This window comes from Oncorhynchus kisutch, linkage group LG10, assembly GCF_002021735.2.
Source record: "Oncorhynchus kisutch isolate 150728-3 linkage group LG10, Okis_V2, whole genome shotgun sequence".
In the NCBI taxonomy this organism is placed as follows: Eukaryota; Metazoa; Chordata; class Actinopteri; order Salmoniformes; family Salmonidae; genus Oncorhynchus; species Oncorhynchus kisutch.
This window is the reverse complement of record NC_034183.2, coordinates 37,029,239-37,056,987: the sequence shown is the minus strand read 5'-3', so window position 1 is coordinate 37,056,987 and position 27,749 is coordinate 37,029,239. Positions and strand designations below refer to the sequence as shown.

General features: G+C 42.0%; 1 protein-coding gene across 1 annotated transcript in view; it reads left to right on the top strand.

The window, feature by feature from the left end:
- The window catches only part of LOC109898102 (insulin-like growth factor-binding protein 3), a 70,843-nt gene that overhangs the window by 28,071 nt on the left and 15,023 nt on the right, over positions 1–27,749 (top strand). Inside the window, exons 2-3 of the mRNA XM_020492901.2 lie at positions 6,193–6,467; positions 6,976–7,095. Of these exons, the coding sequence (XP_020348490.1) occupies positions 6,193–6,467; positions 6,976–7,095 (395 nt within the window). The remainder of the gene's footprint in view (positions 1–6,192; positions 6,468–6,975; positions 7,096–27,749) is intronic.

The following is a 27,749-nucleotide window of genomic DNA, read 5'->3' as shown; positions in this document are numbered from 1 at the left end:
GAACTCAAAGGTTGATTAATGGGGTCCTGTGACTGTGAAGTCCTGTGGTTGATGGCTGACCCTGGTCATGTGGTGGATTGTTCGTCTCTTTCCTATATTAGAGACCGGTGTTTATACCCCCCTCCCACCTACTCTAGCCCTACTCTCTCCCCTTCTGGCCAAGACAGGTGGTCTGGGCTCTCCTCTGCTCTGTCTTTAACGATTTGTCAGGAATCTTTGCCAGAGACATGGTCTATAAATATAAGCGACTGAGTTCCTCTCTTTCTCTCGCTCAACCTCTACCTCTCACTCTGCTTCCCCTTCTGTCTTGCTCTCTCACTCTCTCTGCCCCTTGACGTTACTCTACCTCTCCCTAACTCTCTCTCACTTTCTGTTTCAGTTTTTTTTTCTCTCTCTCTCTCTCTCTCTCTCTGTCTCTCTCTCTCTCTTGCTGTGAGCCTGCTATGTTCTATAGATAATTGTAGATGTACAGTTGAAGTCGGAGGAGAAAATACACCTTAGCCAAATACATTTAAACTCAGTTTTTCACAATTCCTGACATTTAATCCTAGTAAAAACTCCCTGTCTTAGGTCAGTTAGGATCACCACTTTATTTTAAGAATGTGAAATGCCAGAATAATAGTAGAGAAAATGATTTATTTCAGCTTTTATTTCTTTCATCACATTCCCAGTGGGTCAGAAGTTTGCATACACTCAAATAGTATTTGGTAGCATTGCCTTTAAATTGTTTAACTTGGGTCGAACGTTTCGGGTAGCCTTCCACAAGCTTTCCAGAATAAGTTGAGTGAACTTTGGCCCATTCCTCCTGACAGAGCTGGTCTGAGTCAGGTTTTAAGGCCTCCTTGCTCGCACATACTTTTTCAGGTCTCCCACAAATTTTCTATAGGATTGAGGTCAGGGTTTTTTGATGGCCACTCCAAAACTTTACTTTGTTGTCCTTAGGCCATTTTGCCACAACTTTGGAAGTATGCTTGAGGTCATTGTCCATTTGGAAGACCCATTTGCGACCAAGCTTTAACTCACTGACTGATGTCTTGAGATGTTGCTTCAATATATCCACGTTATTTTCCTCCTCGTGATGCCATCTATTTTGTGAGGTTCACCAATCCTTCTTACAGCAAACCACCCCAACAACATGATGCTGCCATCCCCGTCCTTCACGGTTGGGATGGTGTTCTTCAGCTTACAAGCCTCCCCATTTTTCCTCCAAACATAACGATGGTCATTATGGCCAAACAGTTCTATTTTTGTTTCATCAGACCAGAGGACATTTCTCCAAAAAGTACAATCTTTGTCCTCATGTGCAGTTTCAAACCGTAGTCCGGCGTTTTTGGAGCAGTGGCTTCTTCCTTGCTGAGCAGCCTTTCAGGTTATGTCAATATAGGACTTATTTTACTGTGGATTTAGATACTTCTGTACCTATTTCCTCCAGTATCTTCACAAGGTCTTTGCTGTTTTTACTGGGATTGATTTGCGCTTTTCGCACCGAAGTACATTAATCTCTAAGAGACGGAACATGTCTAGCTCCTGAGCAATATTTTATTTTACCTTTATTTAACTAGACAAGTCAGTTAAGAACAAATTCTTATTTTCAGTGATGGCCTAGGAACAGTGGGTTAACTGCTTTTTTCAGGAGTAGAATAACATATTTTTACCTTGTCAGCTCAGGGATTTGATCTTGCAACCTTTCGGTTACTAGTCCAATGCTCTAACCACTAGGCTACCTGCCACCCCGGCTGTGTGGTCCCATGGTGTTTATACTTGCGTACTATTGTTTGTGCAGATGAACGTGGTACCTTCAGGATTTTGGAAATTGCTCCCAGGGTGAACCAGACTTGTGGAGGTCTACAATTGGAGGTATTGGCTGATTTGTTCAGATTTTCCCATGATGTCAGCAAAGAGGCACTCAAATAATGTTAATTAACCTATCAGAAGCTTCTAAAGCCATGACATGACATTTCCCAAGCTGTTTAAAGGCACAGTCAACTTAGTGTATGTAATCTTCTGACCCACTGTAATTGTGATACAGTGAATTATAAGTGAAATAATCTGTCTGTAAGCAATTGTTGGAAAAATTACTTCATGCATAAAGTAGATGTCCTAACCAGATCACTGCACCTGTACACAGCTCATCTGTAAATAGCCCATCCAATCTACCTCATCCCCATACTGTATTTATTTATTTATCTTGCTCCTTTGTACCCCAGTATCTCTACTTGCACATTCGTCTTCTGCACACCCTACCATTCCAGTGTCTTATGGCTTGAATCCCGCTAACGGGAACGATATGACAACAGCCAGTGAAAGTGCAGGGCGCCAAATTCAAAACAACATAAATCTCATAATTAAAATTCCTCAAACATAGAAGTATTTTACACTATTTTAAAGATAAACTTGTTGTTAATCCCACCACAGTGTCCGATTTCAAAAAGTATTTACATCGAAAGCACACCAAACAATTATGTTAGGTCTGCACCTAGTCACAGAAAAACACAGCCATTTTTCCAGCCAAAGAGAGGAGTCACAAAAAGCAGAAATAGAGATAAAATGAATCACTAACCTTTGATGATCTTCATCAGATGACACTCATAAGACTTCATGTTACACAATACATGTATGTTTTGTTCGATAAAGTTCATATTTATATACAAAAATCTTAGTTTACATTGGAGCGTTATGTTTAGTAGTTCCAAAACATCCAGTGATTTTTGCAGAGAGCCACATCAATTTACAGAAATACTCATAATAAACATTGATAAAAGATTCAACTATTATGCATGGAATTATAGAAACACTTCTCCTTAATGCAACCGCTGTGTCAGATTTCAAAAAAGCTTTACCGAAAAAACACACCATGCAATAATCTGAGTACAGCGCTCAGACAACAAATCAAGCCGTACAGATATCCGCCATGTTGTGGAGTCAACAGAAGTCAGAAATAGCATTATAAACACTTACCTTTGATAATCTTCATCAGAATGCACTCCCAGGAATCCCAGTTCCACAATAAATTTTTGATTTGTTCGATAAAGTCAAAAATGTATGTCCAAATACCTCCTTTTTGTTTGCTAATTTGGCCCAGTAATCCAAATGCTCAATGTGCGATCGCTTAGTTCAGACGAAAAGTCCAAAAAGTTGTATTACATTTCATAGAAACATGTCAAACAATGTATAGAATCAATCTTTAGGGTGATTTTATCAGAAATCTTCAATAATGTTCCAACCGGAGAATTCCTTTGTCTTCAGAAATACAATGGAACTCAAGCTAACTCTCATGTGAATGTGTGTGACCAGCTCGTGGCACTCTGCTAGACCACTGACTCATCCAGCTCCCATTCCCCCCTCCTTCACAGTAGAAGCATCAAACAAGGTTCTAAAGACTGTTGACATCTAGTGGAAGCCTCAGGAAGTGCAATTTGACCCCATAGACACTGTATATTCGATAGGCAAATAGTTGAAAAACTACAAACCTCAGATTTCCCACTTCCTGGTTGGATTTTTTCTCAGGTTTTTGCCTGCCGTATGAGTTCTGTTATACTCACAGACATCATTCAAACTGTTTTAGAAATTTCAGTGTGTTTTCTATCCAAATCTACTAATAATATGCATATATTAGCAACTGGGCCTGAGTAGCAGGCAGTTTACTCTGGGCACCTTATTCATCCACTCTACTCAATACTGCCCCCAGCCATAACAAGTTATTTGCTATTGTTACGTCCGTCATTAGAATGAGACCAAGGTGCAGCGTGGTAGGCTTACATTTTTTCTTTATTTAAAATGCCCCCTGAAAAACAACTAAATAAGAAAACGAACGTAAAGCTATATGCAGTGCAGAACGCAACTACACACAAACAAGATTCCACAACTTAAGGTGGAAAAAAGGGCTGCCTAAGTATGATCCCCAATCAGAGACAACAAATGACAAGTGCCTCTGATTTGGAACCATACCTGGCCAACAAAGAAATAGACAAACTAGAATGCCCACCCAAATCACACCCTGACCAAATAGAGAAATAAAAAGTCTCTCTAAGTTCAGGGCGTGACAGCTACAGTGGGGCAAACCAATTGTGCAAGTTCTCCCACTTAAAAAGATGAGAGAGGCCTGTAATTTTCATCATAATTACACTTCAACTATGACAGACAAAAGTAGACAAAAAATTCCAGAAAATCACATTGTAGGATTTTTTATGAATTTATTTGCAAATTATGGTGGAAAATAAGTATTTGGTGAATAACAAAAGTTTATCTCAATACTTTGTTATACCATTTGTTGGCAATGACAGAGGTCAAACGTTTTCTGTAAGTCTTCACAAGGTTTTCACACACTGTTGCTGGTATTTTGGCCATTCATCCATGCAGATCTCCTCTAGAGCAGTGATGTTTTGGGGCTGTTGCTGGGCAACATGGACTTTCAACTCCCTCCAAAGATTTCCTTTTGGGTTGAGATCTGGAGACTGGCTAGGCCACTCAAGGACCTTGAAATGCGTCGTTGCCCGGGCGGTGTGTTTGGGATCATTGTCATTCTGAAAGACCCAGCCACGTTTCATCTTCAATGCCCTTGCTGATGGAAGGAGGTTTTCACTCAAAATCTGACGACACATGGCCCCATTCATTCTTTCCTTTACACGGATCAGTCGTCCTGGCCCCTTTGCAGAAAAACAGCCCCAAAGCATGATGTTTCCACCCCCATGCTTCACAGTAGGTATGGTGTTCTTTGGATGCAACTCAGCATTCTTTGTCCTCCAAACACGACGAGTTGAGTTTTTACCAAAAGGTTCTATTTTGGTTTCATCTGACCATATGACATTCTCACAATCTTCTTCTGGATCATCCAAATGCTCTCTAGCAAACTTCAGACGGGCCTGGACATGTACTGGCTTAAGCAGGGGGACACGTCTGGCACTGCAGGATTTGAGTCCCTGGCGGCATAGTGTGTTACTGATGGTAGGCTTTGTTACTTTGGTCCCAGCTCTCTGCAGGTCATTCACTATGTCCCCCGGAGTGGTTCTGGGATTTTTGCTCACCGTTCTTGTGATCATTTTGACCCCACGGGGTGAGATCTTGCGTGGAGCCCCAGATCGAGGGAGATTATCAGTGGTCTTGTATGTCTTCCATTTCCTAATAATTGCTCCCACAGTTGATTTCTTCAAACCAAGCTGCTTACCTATTGCAGATTCAGTCTTCCCAGCCTGGTGCAGGTCTACAATTTTGTTTCTGGTGTCCTTTGACAGCTCTTTGGTCTTGGCCATAGTGGAGTTTGGAGTGTGACTGTTTGAGGTTGTGGACAGGTGTCTTTTATACTGATAACAAGTTCAAACAGGTGCCATTAATACAGGTAACGAGTGGAGGACAGAGGAGCCTCTTAAAGAAGAAGTTACAGGTCTGTGAGAGCCAGAAATCTTGCTTGTTTGTAGGTGACCAAATACTTATTTTCCACCATAATTTGCAAATAAATTCATTGAAAATCACATTGTAGGATTTTTAATGAATTTATTTGCAAATTATGGTGGAAAATGAGATTTTTTTATCTCATTTTGTCTGTCATAGTTGAAGTGTACCTATGATGAAAATGACAGGACTCTCTCATCTTTTTAAGTGGGAGAACTTGCACAATTGGTGGCTGACTAAATACTTTTTTGCCCCACTGTATATTGTAATTACTTCGCCACCATGGCCTATTTATTGCCTTACCTCTCTTATCCTCCCTCATTTGCACATGCTGTATATATACTTTTCTGCTGTATTACTGATTGTATGTTAGTTCAACTCTGTGTTGTTGTATGTGTCGAACTGCTTTGCTTTATCTTGGCCAGGTCGCAGTTGCAAATCAGAACTTGTTCTCAACTAGCCTACCTGGTTAAATAAAAGTTAAATAAATAAAAATTTATGAAATAACCGACTTTCTAAAACTATAGTTTGTTAATTAACAAGAAATGTGTGGAGTGGTTGAAAAACTAGTTTTAATGAAAGTGTATGTAAACTTCCAACTTCAATTGTATATGTGAAAACTCTGATAGCATCCGAAAGTACCATAATCTCAGTAAAAAAAAATCCTCAGGATAATATAATGGTGTTCCATCTCCTTACCAGTACAAATGTCATATTCTATGACAATCTAACAACACAAATTATCCATCAAGCTTTTTGGATTTAATTTCAAAACTATGACACCATTTCCTGTTGTTTTGACAGAGAACGCAGGCAGGGAGCAGGTGGTGGCGGGGGAAGAGTTGCGTACCAATGTCACCGTGATGACTACCATGGCGGTGGGTGTGGTTGTTGTTGAAGGCGGAGGCGGCAAACACCGAGTGGCGATAGAGGCCAAACCGCCGCTGCAACCCAAGCTGGATGTGATTAAGAAGGAGCAGAATAAGAAGAGCCAGAGCTACAAGATGGAGTCAGGATCTGGGGGAGTCAAAGCCAACATTCCCAGGTTTTCTCTGGAGGACAAGAGGGAGACCGAATATGTAAGTAATGACTCTGTCTAGCAGCATGGATATAGATACTTAACTAATACCTACCACACCTATTTCTCACATACCATACAGAGACCCACCTGTTTACTGACACACACAGACCCACCCCCTCCCCTCATCTGTTTACTGACACACACCCATACTTTACTGACACACACTCATGTTAGTACTGTGTTAGTACTGTGTTACTACAGTGTTTGTACTGTGTTAGTACTGGGTTAGTGCTGTGCTAGTACTGTGTTGCTACAGTGTTAGTACTGTGTTGCTACAGTGTTAGTACTGTGTGCGTACTGTGTGCGTACTGCATTAGTACAGTGTTAGTACTGTGTTAGTGCTTTGTTGCTACAGTGTTTGTACAGTGTTAATACAGTTTTATAGAGGTGTTATGTGCTGTTAGTACAGTGGTAGTACAGTTTTATAGAGGTGTTATGTACAGTTAGTACAGTGTTAGTATGGTTATAGTACAGTTCTATTGAGGTGTTGTGTGCTGTGTATGCAGGGCCCATGCAGGAGAGAGATGGAGAGCATTCTGAACAGTCTTAAAATCTCCAATGCGCTCATCCCCAGAGGCGTCCGCATCCCCAACTGTGACAAAAAAGGCTTCTACAAGAAAAAACAAGTGAGTCTCGCTCTGCTTTAAGTGTTATACATAAACACACACATTCACTATACTTCAAAAAGAAACCTCGCCCAGGCCCCCAATGCATTCTTTGACAGTACCTTGACAGAAACAGAAACATCAATAGCATTATCAACATAAATAATAACCAGGTATTACAGCGACAACTGCACACTGCTGACTCACTACACTCTTACCAATTCTGGGTTTAAAAACATCTTATTATTTGGGTAACCTAGCACTGAGTAAATATTGGCCAGAACACACACTTAGTTATTTTGACCCAGCCAGTTGGGTTGAGTGAATAACCCAACAAATTGCGATTACCCAAACATGGGTGATTTAACCATCAGTTGTTGTTTTTTTGCTTTTTGTACTGTTATGTTGGGTTGCCTTAGCAGCGAGGTTATACACATTTGATCGTAATATGTGATGACTATACAGCAGAACAGCTTAACAGGAATGACATTTACGCTCATGGGTGGCTATCTGAAGGCCACGCCCCAACTAAACTAAACTCCAGTCTTTTGATCTGACCCATTGGATCATATCTCAATAACCCAGCACCAATAACCCAAAAGTTTTTCAAGAAAACAACCCAGCAGCTAATGACCCAACGCCTGCAACCCAGCAGTTGGGTCAACCAAACAACCCAGCATTTTTTAGAGTTTAGGAACAGCAAATTCATTTGTTAAAGAACATTTTCAAAAATGTCAACTTGATATCTATCGTTTTCAGCACCACCCCAACATCAACATCAACATAATATGTGAAAATGGCGCTATTTGTAGTAAAAAGATACAGAAAGATGTGTTTCCAATGACATCATTGGTATGCATCGTGATTTTAATTCAATATGAGTAGGCGTTGCCTACTAATTGTCTACTAATTGTTTGATGATGTCATTGGGAACACATATTTTCCTCCATCTTTTTTTACTACAAAACATAGAAACCATTTCTCACATACAGTATGTTGATGTTGGGGTGGTGCTGAGATTATGAATATTTGGTAGAACATTCTAGAAATGTCCCTTTAAGTGAGTGTGTGTTTGAGAGAGAGGATGTGAGTGTGGTCTGAGCCTGTGTGTGACACTAGATGTGGTGGAGGAGGAGTGTGGCTGGCATGCATCTGGTGGAGAGCAAAGAAAGCAAGTATTTTGGTGAGGGCGATGGGAGGTCTCACTAGAGAAAACACAGAGACTACCACTGGTGTTGTTCTTAATGTCTGTGGCGGGACAGACGTCGGCCACCCATGGTCTATACACCGACGGAGAATAGAGGGAGTAGAAATACATCCGATATTTGCAGAATGCTGGGTCTGTGTTGGGCATACAATATGCTTCATATCAATTGTAAATACATTACATTTAATGACAATACATATTATTACATAATGTATTATCCATACGGAGAGGATATGATGCAACAGCCTACTGGACGGAGGGAGGGGGGTGGTCCACACACACACACACACACACACACACCATCCAACCCAGTAAATACCCCTATCATCCCACTTCCCAGGGGCAGAAGGTCTGACAAATGGTCTCTGACGATTCTGAGAAATAGAATGAGTCATATTATAACCCCCTTTAACATCACCGTGGCTCAGAGAACATTGGAACGCACCACACAAACATACAGTTGTGGCCAAAAGTTTTGAGAATGACACAAATATAATTTTCACAAAGTCTGCTGCCTCAGTGTCTTTAGATATTTTTGTTTTTTTGTAATTCCATGTTACTCTGGAATTATGAAATATAATTGCAAGCATTTCATGAGTGTCAAAGGCTTTTATTGACAACTACATGAAGTTGATGCAAAGAGTCAATATTTGTAGTGTTGACCCTTCTTTTTCAAGACCTCTGCAATCCACCCTGACATGCTGTCAATTAACTTCTGGGCCACACTGATGGCAGCCCATTCTTGCATAATCAATGCTTGGAGTTTGTCAGAATTTGCTGGTTTTTGTTTGTCCAGCCACCTCTTGAGGATTGACCACAAGTTCTCAATGGGATTAAGATCTGGGGGGTTTCCTGGCCATAGACCCAAAATATTGATGTTTTGTTCCCCGAGCCACTTAGTTATCACTTTTGCCTTATGGCAAGGTGCGCCATCATGCTGGAAAAGGCATGGTTCGTCACCAAACTGTTCCTGGATGGTTGGGAGAAGTTGCTCTCGGAGGATGTGTTGGTACCATTCTTTATTCTTGGCTGTGTTCTTAGGCAAAATTATGAGTGAGCCCACTCCCTTGGCTGAGAAGCAACCCCACACATGAATGGTATCAGGATGCTTTACTGTTGGCATGACACTGAACTGATGGTAGCGCTCACCTTGTCTTCTCCGGACAAGCTTTTTTCCGGATGCCCCAAACAATCGGAAAGGGGATTCATCAGAGAAAATGACTTTACCCCAGTCCTCAGCAATCCCTGTACCTTTTGCAGAATATGAGTCTGTCCCTGATGTTTTTCCTGGAGAGAAGTGGCTTCTTTGCCACACTTCTTGACACCAGGCCATCCTCCAAAAGGTTTTGCCTCATTGTGCATGCAGATGCACTCACACCTGCCTGCTGCCATTCCTGAGCAAGCTCTGTACTGGTGGTGCACTGATCCCGCAGCTGAATCAACTTTAGGAGATGTCCTGGCGCTTGCTGGACTTTCTTGGGTGCCCTGAAGCCTTCTTCACAACAATTTAACCCCTCCCATTGAAGTTCTTGATGATCCGATGAATGGTTGATTTAGGTGCAATCTTACTGGCAGCAATATCCTTGCCTGTGAAGCCCTTTTTGTGCAAAGCAATGATGACGGCATGTGTTTCCTTGCAGGTAACCATGGTTGATAGAGGAGGAACAATGATTCCAAGCACCACCCTCCTTTTGAAGCTTACAGCCTGTTATTCGAACTCAATCAACATGACAGAGTGATCTCCAGCCTTGTCCTCGTCAATACTCACACCTGTGTTTACGAGAAAATCACTGACATGATGTCAGCTGGTCCCTTTGTGGCAGGGCTGAAATGCAGTGGAAATGTTTCTGGGGGATTCAGTTCATTTCCATGGCAAAGAGGGACTTTGCAATTAATTGCAATTCATCTGATCACTCTTCATAACATTCTGGAGTATATACAAATTGCCATCATACAAACTGAGGCAGCAGACTTTGTGGAAATGAATATGTCATTCTCAAAACTTTTGGCTACGACTGTACACACACACACACACACACACACACACACACACACACACACACACACACACACACACACACACACATACTGTACATGCATTGACATGTATAACAGTTGGATATGTGAATTGATTTCGATGCTCAGTATATATCTGGTTTGGTTGGAGAGAGTGTTGTTAGATTGGGGCTGTAGCCACTATGGCAGTATCCTACTAGTCAGGGCTCCATGATGATTTTTTTTTTTTACAAGGAGCTTGCGTTTCTAAAATGAAAAAGTAAGGAGCACATAAAGAAATTTAGGAGCACAATGAAAGTATTTGAGGAAGACTGCTCAATATACTAAATATTTGAGTCACTTACGTGAGACAAAAATGTTTAGCTGCCCCTTTAATGGGCGGGCCGTTACCATTGTAACGGTGGGACTCGCATGTCTGTCTGTTAGTGATGTGAAGTTTGACTCTTTTTACTGACTCGTTCAGTTTTCAACTCGTTTAGTCAATAGAACAAACCTTTTGACTCATTTCGTTCATTTGAGTTAGTAATGCCCAGAGCACGCAGGACCCCCCTATCAGCGAATGATGATCTGAAAACTCTATAGAGTCATGATTCTACAAGCCTCTCGTTCACGTTGTTCATTATAGGGGGCTTATTAGAGCTGTCATTTGTGACTGAGACAAGTGTAAAAGTGTGCTTTAAACAATGTAGGCCACATTTGTTGATTGCTAGGCATACAAATACGATTATTTCTTGATGTATTTGAAAGGAGGTCTAGTTGTCTAGAGGTCTAGAGGAATGCATTGCTTGACTGCCATGAGGGTGATAAGCAAAATATAGTTCACTAACTTCAGCCCCCCAAATGATTAATTCTTAAGTTTGAGTTTATTGAGCAGAGGCTGTTTATGTTTTGGTTGTACAAAACTGTGTCCATCTTAACAATCAATAATCAATGAATTGCATTCATTCTTGCACCATGAGATCAATTATCAGTTCTAAACATGTATTTCTCTTCTCTATGCTGCCTGCAGCTTGATCTATTTTCCTGCGGGCATATATGACAGACAGTCGGAGCACGTCTCTGGAGCTGCTGAGCCAGAAGAGCATGTATCAATCCTGCTGTACAACTAAAATAAATGAGTCACTTAGAAAAAAGAATCATGACACTCTAGTCAGTAAAAATAGTCATTGAAAAGATCAAATCGTTCGCGAACTTCACATCACTACTGACTGTGAGAGATGAGATTCTCCAATGTCTCTCTTCGTTAGCAGTTGAGCAAGCTCAAACTAACATTGAAAAACCACCTAGCGTGTTAACAAAACAATGTACATAGTCAAGAGGACAAATTCACACTTGAGTAGACTTTTGGGTAAATTTTACCAACTTCTATGCCTGTGAGCTTCTAAAAATGAATCTTTCAGGAATTCACTCACGGTGCGCAAAGCCCCCCAGGAACTGTTGCTGCTCGAGGTGGGATAGCTATATTGGAATCGTAGTTCTTTATGTGATTAGCTAACACCTATGAAGCAAAATGGAAGAAATACTTTGAAAATATCTAATAGCAATTGTTTTTGCTATAAATCACAACTCGCACAGGTGCTCAAACTTTACTTTCTCAGTTCAAACAGGTCTATTTTAGGTGCATAAGCATGTAAAATAGTCTTACTGTAGAGCCCTGCTAAGACTACTATGTGGCCTGGACTCTCTCTGTCTCCCATGGTCTCTCTGTAGCTTCTATAGCCTGGCCTCTCTGTCTGTTAACCTTTGTCCTACTAAGATGTTCTCTTAGAAACATGTGTCCCTCAGATGACTGGGTGGGAGTTTATATGAATCTGTAAATGTTAAGTCAAGCTCCAGCTCCTGCCCCCCTCATTGTGGATAGATAGAGGGGAGTAGGGATTAGGGGGTAGTGCTAGAGGCACGGGCGAGCCGGCAGGGGTGTTGTGGTATACCAATCGAGGGGAATGTGCGGTCATGGTGTGTTCCAGACATTTAAGACCGGAAAATACAGTGAAGAGGAGACCGTGTGAACAGTCTAGACTGGAGTGACAATACTGAGAGAAGGAGAAAGGAGGGGGGGTTTAGAATGGGAAGAGAGGAATGGAAAGAAGGAAGGAGGGAGGGAGTAGAGTCATGGAGAAGTGTGTGTGTGTGTGTGTGTGTGTGTGTGTGTGTGTGTGTGTGTGTGTGTGTGTGTGTGTGTGTGTGTGTGTGTGTGTGTGTGTGTGAGAGAGAGAGAGGGTCAGCTGTTTGTTCACCAGCACCCGACCGCAATTGCTAATAACCCATCTGCAACCACCTGACTATACAGTGCATTCGGAAAGTATTCAGACACCTTGACTTTTTCCACATTTTGTTACATTACAGCCTTATTTTAATATTGATTAAATAAATGTTTTGGAAATGGCTGCTTTCTAATGGAATATCTAAATAGGCATGCAAAGGCCCATTAACAGCAATCATCACTATTGTGTTCCAATGGCACGTTGTGTTAGCTGATAGTTTATCATTTTAAAAGGCTAATTGATCATTAGAAAACCCTTTTGCAATTATGTTAGCACAGCTGAAAACTGTAGTCCTGATTAAAAAAGCAATAAAACTGGCCTTCTTTGGACTAGTTGAGTATCTGGAGCATCAGCATTTGTGGGTTCGATTGCAGGCTCAAAATGTCCAGAAACAAAGACCTTTCTTCTGAAACTCGTCAGTCTATTCTTGTTCTGAGAAATTTAGGCTATTCCATGCGAGAAATTGCCAAGAAACTGAAGATCTGGTGCAACGCTGTGTACTACTCCCTTCACAGAACAGCTCAAACTGGCTCTAACCAGAATTGAAAGAGGAGTGGGTGCACAACTGTGCAAGAGGACATGTACATTAGAGTGTCTAGTTTGAGATACAGTCGCCACAGAAGTCCTCAACTGGCAGCTTCATTAAATAGTACCTGCAAAACATCAGTCTCAACGTCAACAGTGAAGATGCGACTCCAGGATGCTGGCATTCTAGGCAGACTTCCTCTGTCCCGTGTGTGTTCTTTTGCCCATCTTAATCTTTTATTTTTATTGGCCAGTCTGAGATATGGCTTTTTCTTTGCAACTCTGCCTAGAAGGCCAGCATCCCGGAGTCGCCTCTTCACTGTTGACATTGAGACTGGTGTTTTGCGGGTACTATTTAATGAAGCTGCCAGTTGAGGACTTGTGAGGCGACTGTTTCTCAAACCCGGAAAGGTGGCCGAAGGAAGAATTGGCTTTGGGGGTGACCAGTGAGATATACCTGCTGGAGCGCGTGCTATGGGTGGGTGGTGCTATGGTGACCAGTGAGCTGAGATAAGGCGGGGCTTTACCTAGCAGAGACTTGTAGATGACCTGGAGCCAGTGGGTTTGGCGACGAGTATGAAGCAAGGGCCAGCCAACGAGAGCGTACAGGTCGCAGTGGTGGGTAGTATATGGGACTTTGGTGACAAAACGGATGGCACTGTGGTAGACTGCATCCAATTTGTTGAGTAGAGTGTTGGAGGCTATTTTGTAAATGACATCGCCGAAGTCGAGGATCGGTAAGATGGTCAGTTTTACGAAGGTATGTTTGGCAGCATGAGTGAATGATGATTTGTTGTGAAATAGGAAGCCGATTCTAGATTTAATTTTGGATTGGAGATGTTTAATGTGTCCACATATTGTAAGTCAGAACCATTCAGTCTAGTGATGCTGAACGGGCGGGCAGGTGCGGGCAGCGATCGGTTGAAGATCATGCCAGGCCAGGTCGATTAGAAAGGCCTGCTCGCTGAAGAGTTTTAGGAAGCGTTTGACAGTGATGAGGGGTGGTCGTTTGACCCATTACGGATGCAGGCAATGAGGCAGTGATCGTTGAGATCTTGGTTGAAAACAGCAGAGGTGTATTTAGAGGGCAAGATGGTCAGGATGATATCTATGAGGGTGCCCGTATTTATGGATTTGACGTTTTACCTGGTGGGTTCATTGATCATTTGTGTGAGATTGAGGTCATCAAGCTTAGATTGTAGGATGGCCAGGGTGTTAAGCATGTCACTGTTTACCTAGCAGTCACCTAGCAGCACGAGTTCTGAGGATAGATGGGGGGCAATCAATTCACATATGGTGTCCAGGGCACAGCTGGGGGCAGAGGGTGGCATATAGCAAGCGGCAACAGTGAGAGACTTGTTTCTGGAAAGATGGATTTTTAAAAGTAGTATAAGGTCTCACAGTTGACAATGCATGTCAGAGCAAAAACCAATCCATTAGGTCGAAGGAACTGTATGTAGAGGTCAGAGACAAGATTGTATCGAGGTAGGGATCTGGGGAAGGCTACCAAAACATTTCTGCAGCATTAAAGATCCCCAAGAACACATTGGCCTCCATCATTCTTAAAAGGAAGAAGTTTGGAACCAGACTCTTCCTAGAGCTGATCGCCCGACCAAACTAAGATATTGTGAAGAAGGGCCTTGGTTAGGTGACCAAGAACCTGATGGTCACTCTTGACAGACCTCCAGAGTTCCTCTGTGGAGATGGGAGAACCTTCCAGAAGGACAACCAGCTCAGCAGCACTCCAACAACCAGGCCTTTATGGTAGAATGGCCAGACGGGTGACACTCCTCAGTAAAAGTCACATGACAGCCTGCTTGGAGTTTGCCAAAAGGCACCTAAAGACTCTCAGACCACGAGAAACAATATTCTCTGGTGTAATGAAACTAAGATTGAACACTTTGGCCTGAATGCCAAGCATCACATCTGGAGGAAACCTGGCACCATCCCTACGGTGAAGCATGGAGTCATGCTGTGGGGATCTTTTTCATGGACTGGGAGACTAGGCAGGATCGGGGGAAAGATATGTGGAGCAATGTACAGAGAGATCCTTGATGAAAACCTGCTCCAGAGTGCTCAGGACCTCAGACTGGGGTGAAGATTCACCTTCCAACAGGAAAACGACCCTAAGCACACAGCCAAGACAACGCAAAACTGGCTTCGGGACAAGTCTCTGAATGTCCTTGAGTGGCCCAGCCAGACCCCGAACTTGAACCCGATCTAACATCTCTGGAGAGACCTGAAAATAGCTGTGCAGCGATGCTCCCCATCCAACCTGACAGCACTTGAGAGGATCTGCAGAGAAGAATGGGTGAAACTCCCCAAATACAGGTGTGCCAAGCTTGTAGCGTCATACGCAAGAACGCTCAAGTCTGTAATCGCTGCCAAAGGTGCTTCAACAAAGTACTGAATAAAGGGTCTGAATACTTATGTAAATGTGATATTTCAGTTTTTTATTTGTAATGAACTTGCAATAAAACTGTTTTTCTTTGTCATTATGGGTTATTGTGTGTAAATTGATGAGGAAATAAACACAATTTAATCAATTTTAGAATATGTCTGTAACATAACAACATGTGGAAAAGTCTAGTTGTCTGAATACTTTCCAAATGCACAGTATGTGATGAAGTGAAAATCTGAGGCCTGCACCCAACCCAAACCCGCTAATATAGAAAATGTGCAGTAGGGTACAGTCAAAGACTGCGGAACAATTTTTTGACAGGGGGTGCAGGATTTATTTTGCCCGATTTAGTTTTTGCTTTTAATTTTCAACATTTTTGTAGGCTATTTGTTAGTCAACTTGTCTATAATTAGATATGTGTCGCTTCTCTTCTGTCATTATATGTTGCCCTAGAAGACTAAATAAACCCTTGCTCACCAGATGAATAGAATTAATGTTTCGATGTAGTTGACATCAGTCAAGTTTATCTGTTATCGTCTTTCGCAGAGCAGATGTTTGGGACTGGGGAGAAAATGCAATAACATTTTAAAAAGTCAAAGATTGTCTTCTGAAAAATGTCCACGTGTTGTAAGGAAATAGAAAGCTGTGAAAACGACCCAACATGTTTCTGATAAGATTGCACCTCTACAGACGGTATCTAACTGAGCGTTCGCATTCTCTCAAGATGCTGAAAGAAATAAATCATATCTTTCCACTTCTGTTCTCCAGTCAACATTTTGCTAACATTTGGCGTATCATTTTACTGCAAGAAATGCTTAATTCTGTAGGAGTTAATATTAAGTCTATGTGAGAGGTTATAGACCTACAGTCAGATTTCAGTTTCCATTTAACCCATCTGAACAGAAGGCTACAGTTCCCTTGAACATCCCTATTTGAAGTCCAAGTCTTGTGACTGTCGAATTTGTATAGCGCCTCACATTCATCACACATAACACAGCCATCATCCTCTTTTACCACTTCACCAAATCTTTCCTGAACATTACTTTTCTGGAATTACTTTTCTCCCTTCGCTTTATTTTCAACTCTTCGTTTCGTAGCTTTTCTCTTATTAAATTATACTCTGACGTTATCCTTTTTGCCTACGTGGATGACACTAACGTTTTCTGCCTGTTCACAAAAGCATTTGGCGATTGGTGTGTAGGCTATTTGGTGCGTGTACAGTTAGGCCCTTAAGCTTACACACTAATGCCAGATAGCCTAAAATACCTCAAGGTAGTCTATAGATATAAATTGCACAAGAATGATACACTATATATACAAAAGTATGTGGACACCACTTCAAATTAGTGGATTCGGCTATTTCAGTCACACCATTTGGTGACAGGTGTATAAAATCGAGCACACAGCCATGCAATCTCCATAGACAAACAATGTCAGTAGAATGTCCTTACTGACGATGTCAATGACTTTCAAAGTGGCACCTGTCGTAGGATTCCACCTTTCCAACAAGTCAGTTTGTAAAATTTCTGCCCTACTAGAGCTGCCCCGGGCCAACTGTACAGTACATTATTGACCTGGATCTCCCTGCCTCTCCATGTTAGAACCTCACAATCCATACACATATTCAAGTCCACACTAAAGATACACCTCTTCACGCAGGCCTACCCAGATTCACTGTTGTCTTAGCTTATTCTCTGTGTAGTTCTTTTCCTTGGTTAGTCTGTCATCATGTTTAGTGGTCTCCATGGTTAGTCTGTCATCATGTTTAATGGTCTCCATGGTTAGCCTGTCGTCATGTGTAGTGGTCTACTTGGTTAGTCTGACATCATGTTTAGTGGTCTCCATGGTTAGCCTGTCATCATGTTTAGTGGTCTCCATGGTTAGCCTGTCATCATGTTTAGTGGTCTCCATGGTTAGTCTGACATCATGTTTAGTGGTCTCCATGGTTAGTCTGACATCATGTTTAGTGGTCTCCATGGTTAGCCTGTCATCATGTGTAGTGGTCTACTTGGTTAGTCTGACATCATGTTTTGTGGTCTCCATGGTTAACCTGTCATCATGTTTAGTGGTCTCCATGGTTAGCCTGTCATCATGTTTAGTGGTCTCCATGGTTAGCCTGTCATCATGTTTAGTGGTCTCCATGGTTAGTCTGACATCATGTTTTGTGGTCTCCATGGTTAACCTGTCATCATGTGTAGTGGTCTCCTTGGTTAGTCTGTCATCATGTTTAGTGGTCTCCATGGTTAGTCTGACATCATGTTTTGTGGTCTCCATGGTTAACCTGTCATCATGTGTAGTGGTCTCCTTGGTTAGTCTGTCATCATGTTTAGTGGTCTCCATGGTTAGTCTGACATCATGTTTTGTGGTCTCCATGGTTAACCTGTCATCATGTGTAGTGGTCTCCTTGGTTAGTCTGTCATCATGTTTAGTGGTCTCCATGGTTAACCTGTCATCATGTGTAGTGGTCTCCTTGGTTAGTCTGTCATCATGTGTAGTGGTCTCCTTGGTTAGTCTGTCATCATGTTTAGTGGTCTCCATGGTTAGTCTGACATCATGTTTTGTGGTCTCCATGGTTAACCTGTCATCATGTGTAGTGGTCTCCTTGGTTAGTCTGTCATCATGTTTAGTGGTCTCCATGGTTAACCTGTCATCATGTTTAGTGGTCTCCATGGTTAACCTGTCATCATGTTTAGTGGTCTCCATGGTTAGTCTGACATCATGTTTTGTGGTCTCCATGGTTAACCTGTCATCATGTGTAGTGGTCTCCATGGTTAGTCTGACATCATGTTTTGTGGTCTCCATGGTTAACCTGTCATCATGTTTTGTGGTCTCCATGGTTAACCTGTCATCATGTGTAGTGGTCTCCATGGTTAGTCTGACATCATGTTTTGTGGTCTCCATGGTTAACCTGTCATCATGTGTAGTGGTCTCCATGGTTAGTCTGACATCATGTTTTGTGGTCTCCATGGTTAACCTGTCATCATGTGTAGTGGTCTCCATGGTTAACCTGTCATCATGTGTAGTGGTCTCCATGGTTAACCTGTCATCATGTGTAGTGGTCTCCATGGTTAGCCTGTCATCATGTGTAGTGGTCTCCATGGTTAACCTGTCATCATGTGTAGTGGTCTCCATGGTTAACCTGTCATCATGTGTAGTGGTCTCCATGGTTAGCCTGTCATCATGTGTAGTGGTCTCCTTGGTTAACCTGTCATCATGTGTAGTGGTCTCCTTGGTTAACCTGTCATCATGTGTAGTGGTCTCCTTGGTTAGTCTGACATCATGTGTAGTGGTCTCCTTGGTTAACCTGTCATCATGTGTAGTGGTCTCCTTGGTTAACCTGTCATCATGTGTAGTGGTCTCCTTGGTTAACCTGTCATCATGTTTAGTGGGCTCCTTGGTTAGTCTGTGCTTATGTTTAGTGTACTTTTATATAGTTACTTATTTTAATGTGTGATTGTATTGCTTTTCATCCTACTGATTTTCTTCTGTATGTAAAGTGACATGAAAAGCGCTTAAATAAAATCTATTTTTATTATTACAATTAACAGAAAGAGAGAGAGAGAGAGCTGCCGCCCCTTGGCCATGCATTCTGATGCACAGGGAATCATTCAACAGGTGGGGTAGGAAAGGACCAGGAGAAAAAAGCATTTGTGATAGAGAGAGATACATAGCAAAAGGACATCGACAGATTGCAAAATATGTGAGAGAAACAGGTAAGGATTTCGTTTGACAGCGTATCCATAACACATTTATTACACATCTGTAAGCATTTCACGAATGTGTTATAACAGGTCCCAACTGCATGATTAAAGATATATCCATAGCATATCTATAGCACTTTAATGTCATGCTATACAAGTGCTCATATTTAGGTATCTTAATGGATGCATCATTACAATGACAGCGGTGTCATCATTATGACTGTTCTCAAAAGTCTGCTTCTGTCATACCAGTGTTAGTGAATATGGCAAAAGGACAAAACACGTTTACAAAATGATACTGAAATATACAGTGCATTCGGAAAGTATTCAGACACCTTGACATTTTCTAAATGTTTTACGTTATAGCCTTGTTCTAAAATGGATTCAATTGTTGTTGTTTTCTTCATCGATCTACACACAATACCCCATAATGACAAAGGAAAAACTGTTTTTTAGAAATGTTAGCAAATTTATATTAAAAAAAACAACAGAAATCATATCATTTACATAAGTATTCAGACCCTTTACTCAGTACTTTGTTGAAGCACCTTTGGTAGCAATTAAAGCCTTGAGTCTTCTTGGGTATGATGCTACAAGCTTGACACATCTGTATTTGGGCAGTTTATCCCATTCTTCTCTGCAGATCCTCTCAAGGTCTGTCTGGTTGGATGGGGAGTGTTGCTGCACAGCTATTGTCTGGTCTCTCCAGAGATGTTTGATCTAATTCAAGTCCGGGCTCTGGCTGGGCCACTCAAGGACATTCAGAAACTTGTCCCGAAGCCACTCCTATGTTGTCTTGGCTGTGTGCTTAGGGTTGTTGTCCTGTTGGAAGGTGAACCTTCGCCCCTGTGTGGACTCCATCAAGTTGTAGAAACATCTCAAGGATTATCAATGGAAACAGAATGCACCTGAGCTCAATTTCGTGTCTCATAGCAAAAGGTCTGAATACTTGTAAATAAGGTATTTCTGTTTTCTAAAAACCTGTTTTTTCTTTGTCATTGTAGGGTATTGTGTGTAGATTGATGACAAAATGTTTTTATGTAATACATTTTAGAATAAGGCTGTACCGTAACAAAATGTTTAAAATGGTAAGGGGTCTGAATACTTTCCGAATGCACTGTAGCATACTAACCCCATTTCCACCATTGCCTGAAATAAGCCTGTGACTTACTTTCTCCTTCTCACTGAGGTCGATGGTGCATGAAGATCTCCACAGGGTTGAATCCTCAGGGTAAATTTTACCTATCAAATCGTATAGTTGAGGGTCATACCCTAATTCTTTAGGAAATCATCAACAGCCCTCCTCCACATACCAATTAGGGGTAAATTGGTCATACTGGTCTATGACCCACACATGAAGGGTCTATGTATGAATTATATGCAGTCAAAGTAAAGTCTAATATATTTAGAAAGCATTTATAGCTAAGTACTTTATGGTAATTAACTGTGCAGTTTGCCATGTGATCTACAGTACATTGTATTTACATTGGCATGTTAGAAACCTTTTAAAACACAACAAATTAACAGACAGAAACCAGTTGCTTTCATTTTGACTGCAGAGAAGAGGTGAGAGGTTAGTCTGACATCACTTCTGGGTGACAGCCAAGTGTTCTTCTGGCTTCTTATTAGCTATTTGTGTTATTTTACATGTGCAAACGTACAATGTCAGTCATGAAATAGTGAACAAAAAGGTTAACTAAATGTTTAATTCATTTTTTGACGATTTCTGTTGACCCTAGAGGTCACCAGGAAGTGACATTTCAGAGACCTCTCACCTCGCGTATTCTCTTCCAGTGTAGCCAAAATGTAAAGCTCCATGCTATCCGGGATCCTTGGGACGACCCTACAGCATTTGAATCTGAAAAGAATACTGAACAAAAATATAAACATAACATGTAACATGTTGGTCCCATGTTTCATGACCTGAAATAAAAGATCTCTGAAGTTTTCCATATACACAAAAAGCTTATTTCTCTCAAATTATGGGCACAAACTTGTTTACATCCCTGTTGGTGAGCATTTCTCCTTTGTCAAGGTAATTCATCCAACTGACAGGTGTGGCATATCAAGAATGTCCACCACAGCAGTTGCCAGCAAATTTTATATTTATTTCTGTACCATAAAATGACTTCAACAAAAATGTTGAGAATTTGCAGTATGTCCAACCAGCCTCACAGACTACGCGAAACCCTGCCAGACCAGGACCTCCACATCCGGCTTCTTCCCCTGCAGGATCGTCTGAGACCAGCCACCCGGACAGCTGGCACTAAGACTGCACTCAACAAGCTGTATAAGGCCATAAGAAAACATGAAAAGACCGGGGACATTAATATAGGAAAACTTTAAAACATTTTACTTCATTTCTACCAGCATGTCACATGTAAATACAGAGAAAAAAACTCTAGACCACCTTTACTCGCAAATCAGACCATAATTCTATCCTCCTGATTCCTGCTTACAAGCAAAAACTAAAGCAAGAAGTACCAATACATAAATGGTCAGCTATTGCAGATGTTAAGCTACAGGACTGTTTTTCTGGCACAGACTGGATTATGTTCAGGGAATTATCTGATGGCATTGAGGAGTACACCACATCAGTCACCGGCTTCATCAATATGTGTATCGATGATGTCGTCCCCACAGTGACTGTACGTACATACCCCAACCAGAAGGCATGGATTGCAGTCAACATCCACACTGAGCTAAAGGGTAGAGCTGCCGCTCTCAAGGAGCGGGACTCTAACCCGGACGCTTATAAGAAATCCTGCTATGCCCTCCGACGAACCATCAAACAGGCAAAGTGGACTAAAATGTAATCCTACTACACTGGCTCTGATGTGGCAGGGCTTGCAAACTATTATGGACTACAAAGGGAAGCCCAGCCACGAGCTGCCCAGATTAGCTAAATTACTTCAATGCTCACTTCGAGGCAAACAACACTGAAGCATGCATGAGAGCACCAGCTGTTCAGGACAACTGTGTGATCATGCTCGCTGTAGCCGATGTGAGTAAGACCTTTAAAAAGGTCAATATTTACAAAGCCGCAGAGCCAGACGGATTACCAGGAAGTGTACTCCGAACATGCACTGACCAACTGGCATGTGTCTTCACTGCCATTTTCAACCTGTCCCTGATCGTTTCTTTAATACATACATGTTTCAAGCAGACCACCATAGTCCGTGTGTCCAAGAACACCAAGGTAACCTGCCTAAATGACTACCGTCCCACAGCACTTACATATGTAGCCATGAAGTGCTTTGAAAGGCTGGTCATGGCTCACCTCAACACCCTCATCCCAGAAACTCTAGTCCCACTCCAATGTGCATACCACCCCAACAGATCCACAGATAATGCAATCGCTATTGAACTCCACACTGCCCTTTCCCACCAGTACAAAAGGAACACCTACAGTGAGGGAAAAAAGTATTTGATCACCTGCTGATTTTATACGTTTGCCCACTGACAAAGAATTGATCAGTCTATAAATTTAATGGTAGGTTTATTTGAACAGTGAGAGACAGAATAACAACAAAAATATCCAGAAAAATGCATCTCAAAAATTTTAAAAATTGATTTGCATTTTAATGAAGGAAATAGGTATTTGACCCCTCTGCAAAACATTTTTTATTTCTTTATTTAATTTATTTTACCTTTATTTAACCAGGTAGGCAAGTTGAGAACAAGTTCTCATTTACAATTGCGACCTGGCCAAGATAAAGCAAAGCAGTTCGACAGATACAACGACACAGAGTTACACATGGAGTAAAACAAACATACAGTCAATAATACAGTATAAACAAGTCTATATACAATGTGAGCAAATGAGGTGAGAAGGGAGGTAAAGGCAAAAAAGGCCATGGTGGCAAAGTAAATACAATATAGCAAGTAAAACACTGAAATGGTAGTTTTGCAATGGAAGAATGTGCAAAGTAGAAATAAAAATAATGGGGTGCAAAGGAGCAAAATAAATAAATAAATAAAAATTCAATACAGTTGGGAAAGAGATAGTTGTTTGGGCTAAATTATAGGTGGGCTATGTACAGGTGCAGTAACCTGTGGGCTGCTCTGACAGTTGATGCTTAAAGCTAGTGAGGGAGATAAGTGTTTCCAGTTTCAGAGATTTTTGTAGTTCGTTCCAGTCATTGGCAGCAGAGAACTGGAAGGAGAGGCGGCCAAAGAAAGAATTGGTTTTGGGGGTGACTAGAGAGATATACCTGCTGGAGCATGTGCTACAGGTGGGAGATGCTATGGTGACCAGCGAGCTGAGATAAGGGGGGACTTTACCTAGCAGGGTCTTGTAGATGACATGGAGCCAGTGGGTTTGGCGACGAGTATGAAGCGAGGGCCAGCCAACGAGAGCGTACAGGTCGCAATGGTGGGTAGCATATGGGGCTTTGGTGATAAAACGGATTGCACTGTGATAATGATTTGCACGCACAATTTTTCAGTTTTTGATTTGTTAAAAAGGTTTGAAATATCCAATAAATGTCGTTCCACTTCATGATTGTGTCCCACTTGTTGTTGATTTTTCACAAAAAAATACAGTTTTATATCTTTATGTTTGAAGCCTGAAATGTGGCAAAAGGTCGCAAAGTTCAAGGGGGCCGAATACTTTCGCAAGGCACTGTATGTGCTTACTTGAGCAAGGGGACCTTGCGGGCGCTGCAGGATTTCAGTCCTTCACGACGTAGTGTGTTACCAATTGTTTTCTTGGTGACTATGGTCCCAGCTTCCTTGAGATCCTGCCCTGTAGTTCTGGGCTGATTCCTCACCGTTCTCATGATCATTGGAACTCCACGAGGTGAGATCTTGCATGGAGCCCCAGGCCGAGGGAGATTGACAGTTCTTTTGTGTTTCTTCCATTTGCAAATAATCGCAACAACTTGCGATTAAGCTGCTTGGCAATGGTCTTGTAGCCCATTCCAGCCTTGTGTCAGTCTACAATCTTGTCCCTGACATCCTTGGAGAGCTCTTTGGTCTTGGCCATGGTGGAAAGTTTGGAATCTGATTGATTGATTGCTTCTGTGGACAGGTGTCTTTTATACAGGTAACAAACTGAGTTTAGGAGCACTCCCTTTAAAAGTGTGCTCCTAATCTCAGCTTGTTACCTGTATAAAAGACACCGGGGAGACAGAAGACTTTCTGATTGAGAGGGGGTCAAATACTTATTTCCCTCATTAAAATACAAATCCATTTATAACATTTTTGACATGTGTTTTTCTGGATTTTTGTTGTTGTTATTCTGTCTCTCACTGTTTAAATAAACCTACCATTAAAATTATAGACTGATCATTTCTTTGTCAGTGGGCAAACGTACAAAATCAGCAGGGGATCAAATACTTTTTTCCCTCACTGTATGTGAGATGCTGTTCATTGACTACAGCTCAGCATTCAACACTAGTGCTCTCAAAGTCCATCACTTAGCTAAGGACACACTCTCTCTGCAACTGGATCCTGGAATTCCTGATGGGCCAGGTGGTAAGGGTAGGCAACATCAAATCTGCCATGCTGTTCCTCAACATGGTGCCTGTCAGGGGTACGTGCTTAGTTCCCTCTTGTACATCCTGTACTCCCACAACTCCGTGGCCAAGCACTACTCCAACACCATCATTAATTTTGCAGATGACACAACGGTGGTAGTCTGATCACCGACAACGATGAAACAGCCTATAGGGAGGAAGTCAGAGACCTGGCAGTGTAGTGTCAGGACAACAGCCTCTCCCTCAACGTGATCAAGACAAAGGAGATGATCGTGGACTACAGGAAAAGGAGGGCCGAACACGCACACATACTCATCAACAAGGCTATAGAGGACCAGGTCGAGAGCCTCAAGTTTCTTGGTGTCCAAATCACCAACAAACTATCATGTCTAAACACACCAAGACAGTCATGAAGAGGGCATGACAATGCCTCTTCTCCCTCAGGAGACTGAAAAGATTTGGCATGGGTCCTCAGATCCTCAAAAAGGTCTACAGCTGCACCATCGAGAGCATCCTGACTGGCTGCATCTCCGCCTGGTATGGCAACTTCTCGGCATCCGACTGCAAGGCGCTACAGAGGGTAGTGTGTACGGCCTAGTACATCACTGGGACCAAGCTTCCTGGCATCCTGGACCTCTATACCAGGCGGTGTCAAAGGAAGTCCCTAAAAAAAAATCCAAAGTGCCAAGTCTAGCTCCAAAAGCCTCCTTAAAAGCTTTTACCCCCAAGCCATAAGACTGCTGAACAGCTAATCAAATGGCTACCCTGACTATTTACATTGACACCACCTTTTTTATGCTGCTGCTACTCACTGTTTATTATCTATGCGTAGTCACTTTACATCAACCTGCATACACAGTACCAGCCAACAGTTCGGACACAGCTAATTATTCAACGGTTTTTCTTTATTTTTACTGTTTGCTACATAATAGTAATAGTGAAGCCATCAAAACTATGAAACAGCACATATGGAATCATGTAGTAACTAAAAACCAGTAGCCACCCTTTGCCTTGAAGACAGCTTTGCACACTCTTGGCATTCTCTCAACCAGCTTCACCTGGAATGCTTTTCCAACAGTCTTGAAGGAGTTCCGACATATGCTGAGCACGTGTTGGCTGCTTTTCCTTCACTCTGTGGTCCAACTCATCCCAAACCATCTCAATTGGGTTGAGGTCGGGTGATTGTGGAGGCCAGGTCATCTGATGCAGCGCTCCATCACTCTCCTTCTTGGTCAAATAGCCCTTACACAGCCTGGAGGTGTGTTGGGTATTTGTCCTATTGAAAAATAAATTGACTGACCTTCATGTCTAAAAGTAATGATGGACTGTCGTTTCCCTTTGCTTATTTGAGCTGTTCTTGCCATAATATGGACTTGGCCATTTACCAAATAGGGCTATCTTCTGTATACCACCCCTATCTTGTCACAACACAACTGATTGGCTCAAACGCATTAAGGAAATAAATTACACAAATGAACTTTTAACAAGGCACACCTGTTAATTGAAATGCATTCCAGGTGACTACCTCATGAAGCTGGTTGAGAGAATGCCATGGGTGTGCAAAGCTATCATCAAGGCAAAGGTTGTCTACTTTGAACAATCTCAAATATAAAATATATATTATAACACTTTTTTGGTTACTACATGATTCCATGTGTGTTATTTCATTGTTTGATGTCTTCACTATTATTCTACAATGTAGAAAACAGTAAACATAAAACAAATCCCTGGAATGAGTAGCTGTGTCCAAACTTTTGACTGGTAATGTATATATTACCTCTGTTACCTCTACTAACTTGTACCTCAGCACACTTGGTACCAGTACCCCATGTATACAGTGCCTTCGGAAAGTATTCAGACCCCTTGACTTTTTCCACATTTTGTTACGTTACAGCCTTATTCTAAAATAGATTTTTTTTATATAATCCTCAGCAATCTACACACAATACTGCATAATGAAAAAGTGAAAACAATGTTTTAGAATTACCTCATTTACATAATTATTCAGACCCTTTGCTATGAGACTTGAAATTGAGCTCAGGTGCATCCTGTTTCCATTTATAATCGTTGAGATGTTTTTACAACTTGACTTGAGTCCACCTGTGGTATAATCATTTGATTGGACATGATTTGGAAAGGCACACACCTGTCAATATAAGGTCCCATAGTTGACAGTGCATGTCAAAACAAAAACCAAGCCATGAGGTCGAAGGATTTGTCCATAGAGCTCCGAGACAGGATTGTGTCGAGGCACAGATTTGGGGAAGGGTATCAAAAAATGTCTGCAGCATTGAAGGTCCCCAAGAACAAACGGGCCTCCATCATTCTTAAGTGGAAGAAGTTTGGAACCACCAAGGCTCTTCCTAGCGCTGTCCGTCCGGCCAAACTGAGCAAATGGGAGGAAGGGCCTTGGTCAGGGAGGTGACCAAGAACCTGATGGTCACTCTGACAGAGCTCTAGAGTTCCTCTTTGGAGATGGGAGAAACTTCCAGAAGGACAACCAGCTCTGCAGCACTGCACCAATCAGGCCTTTATGGTAGAGTGGCCAGACGGATGCCACTGCTCAGTAAAAGGCACATGACAGCCCACTTGAAGTTTGCCAAAAGGCACCTAAAGACTCTCAGTCCATGAAAAACAAGATTCTCTGGTCTGATGAAACCAAGACTGAACTCTTTGGCCTGATTTCCAAGTGTTACTTCTGGATGAAACCTGGCACCATCCATACGGTGTATCATGGTGGTGGCAGCATTACCCTGTGGGGATGTTTTTCAGCGGCAGGGACTGGTAGACTAGTAAGTATCGAGGGAAAGATGAACGGAGCGAAGTACAGACAAATCTTTGATGAAACCTGCTCCAGAGCGCTTAGAACCTCAGACTGGGGCGAAGTTTCACCTTCCAACTGGAAAACGACCCTAAGCACACAGCCAAGACCACGCAGGAGTGGCTTCGGGATAAGTCTCTGAATGTACTCGAATGGCCCATCCTGAGCCCGGACTTGAACCTGATCGAATATCTCTGGAGAGACCTGAAAATGTCTGACCAGTAACGCTCCCCATCCAACCTGATAGAGCTTGAGAGGAT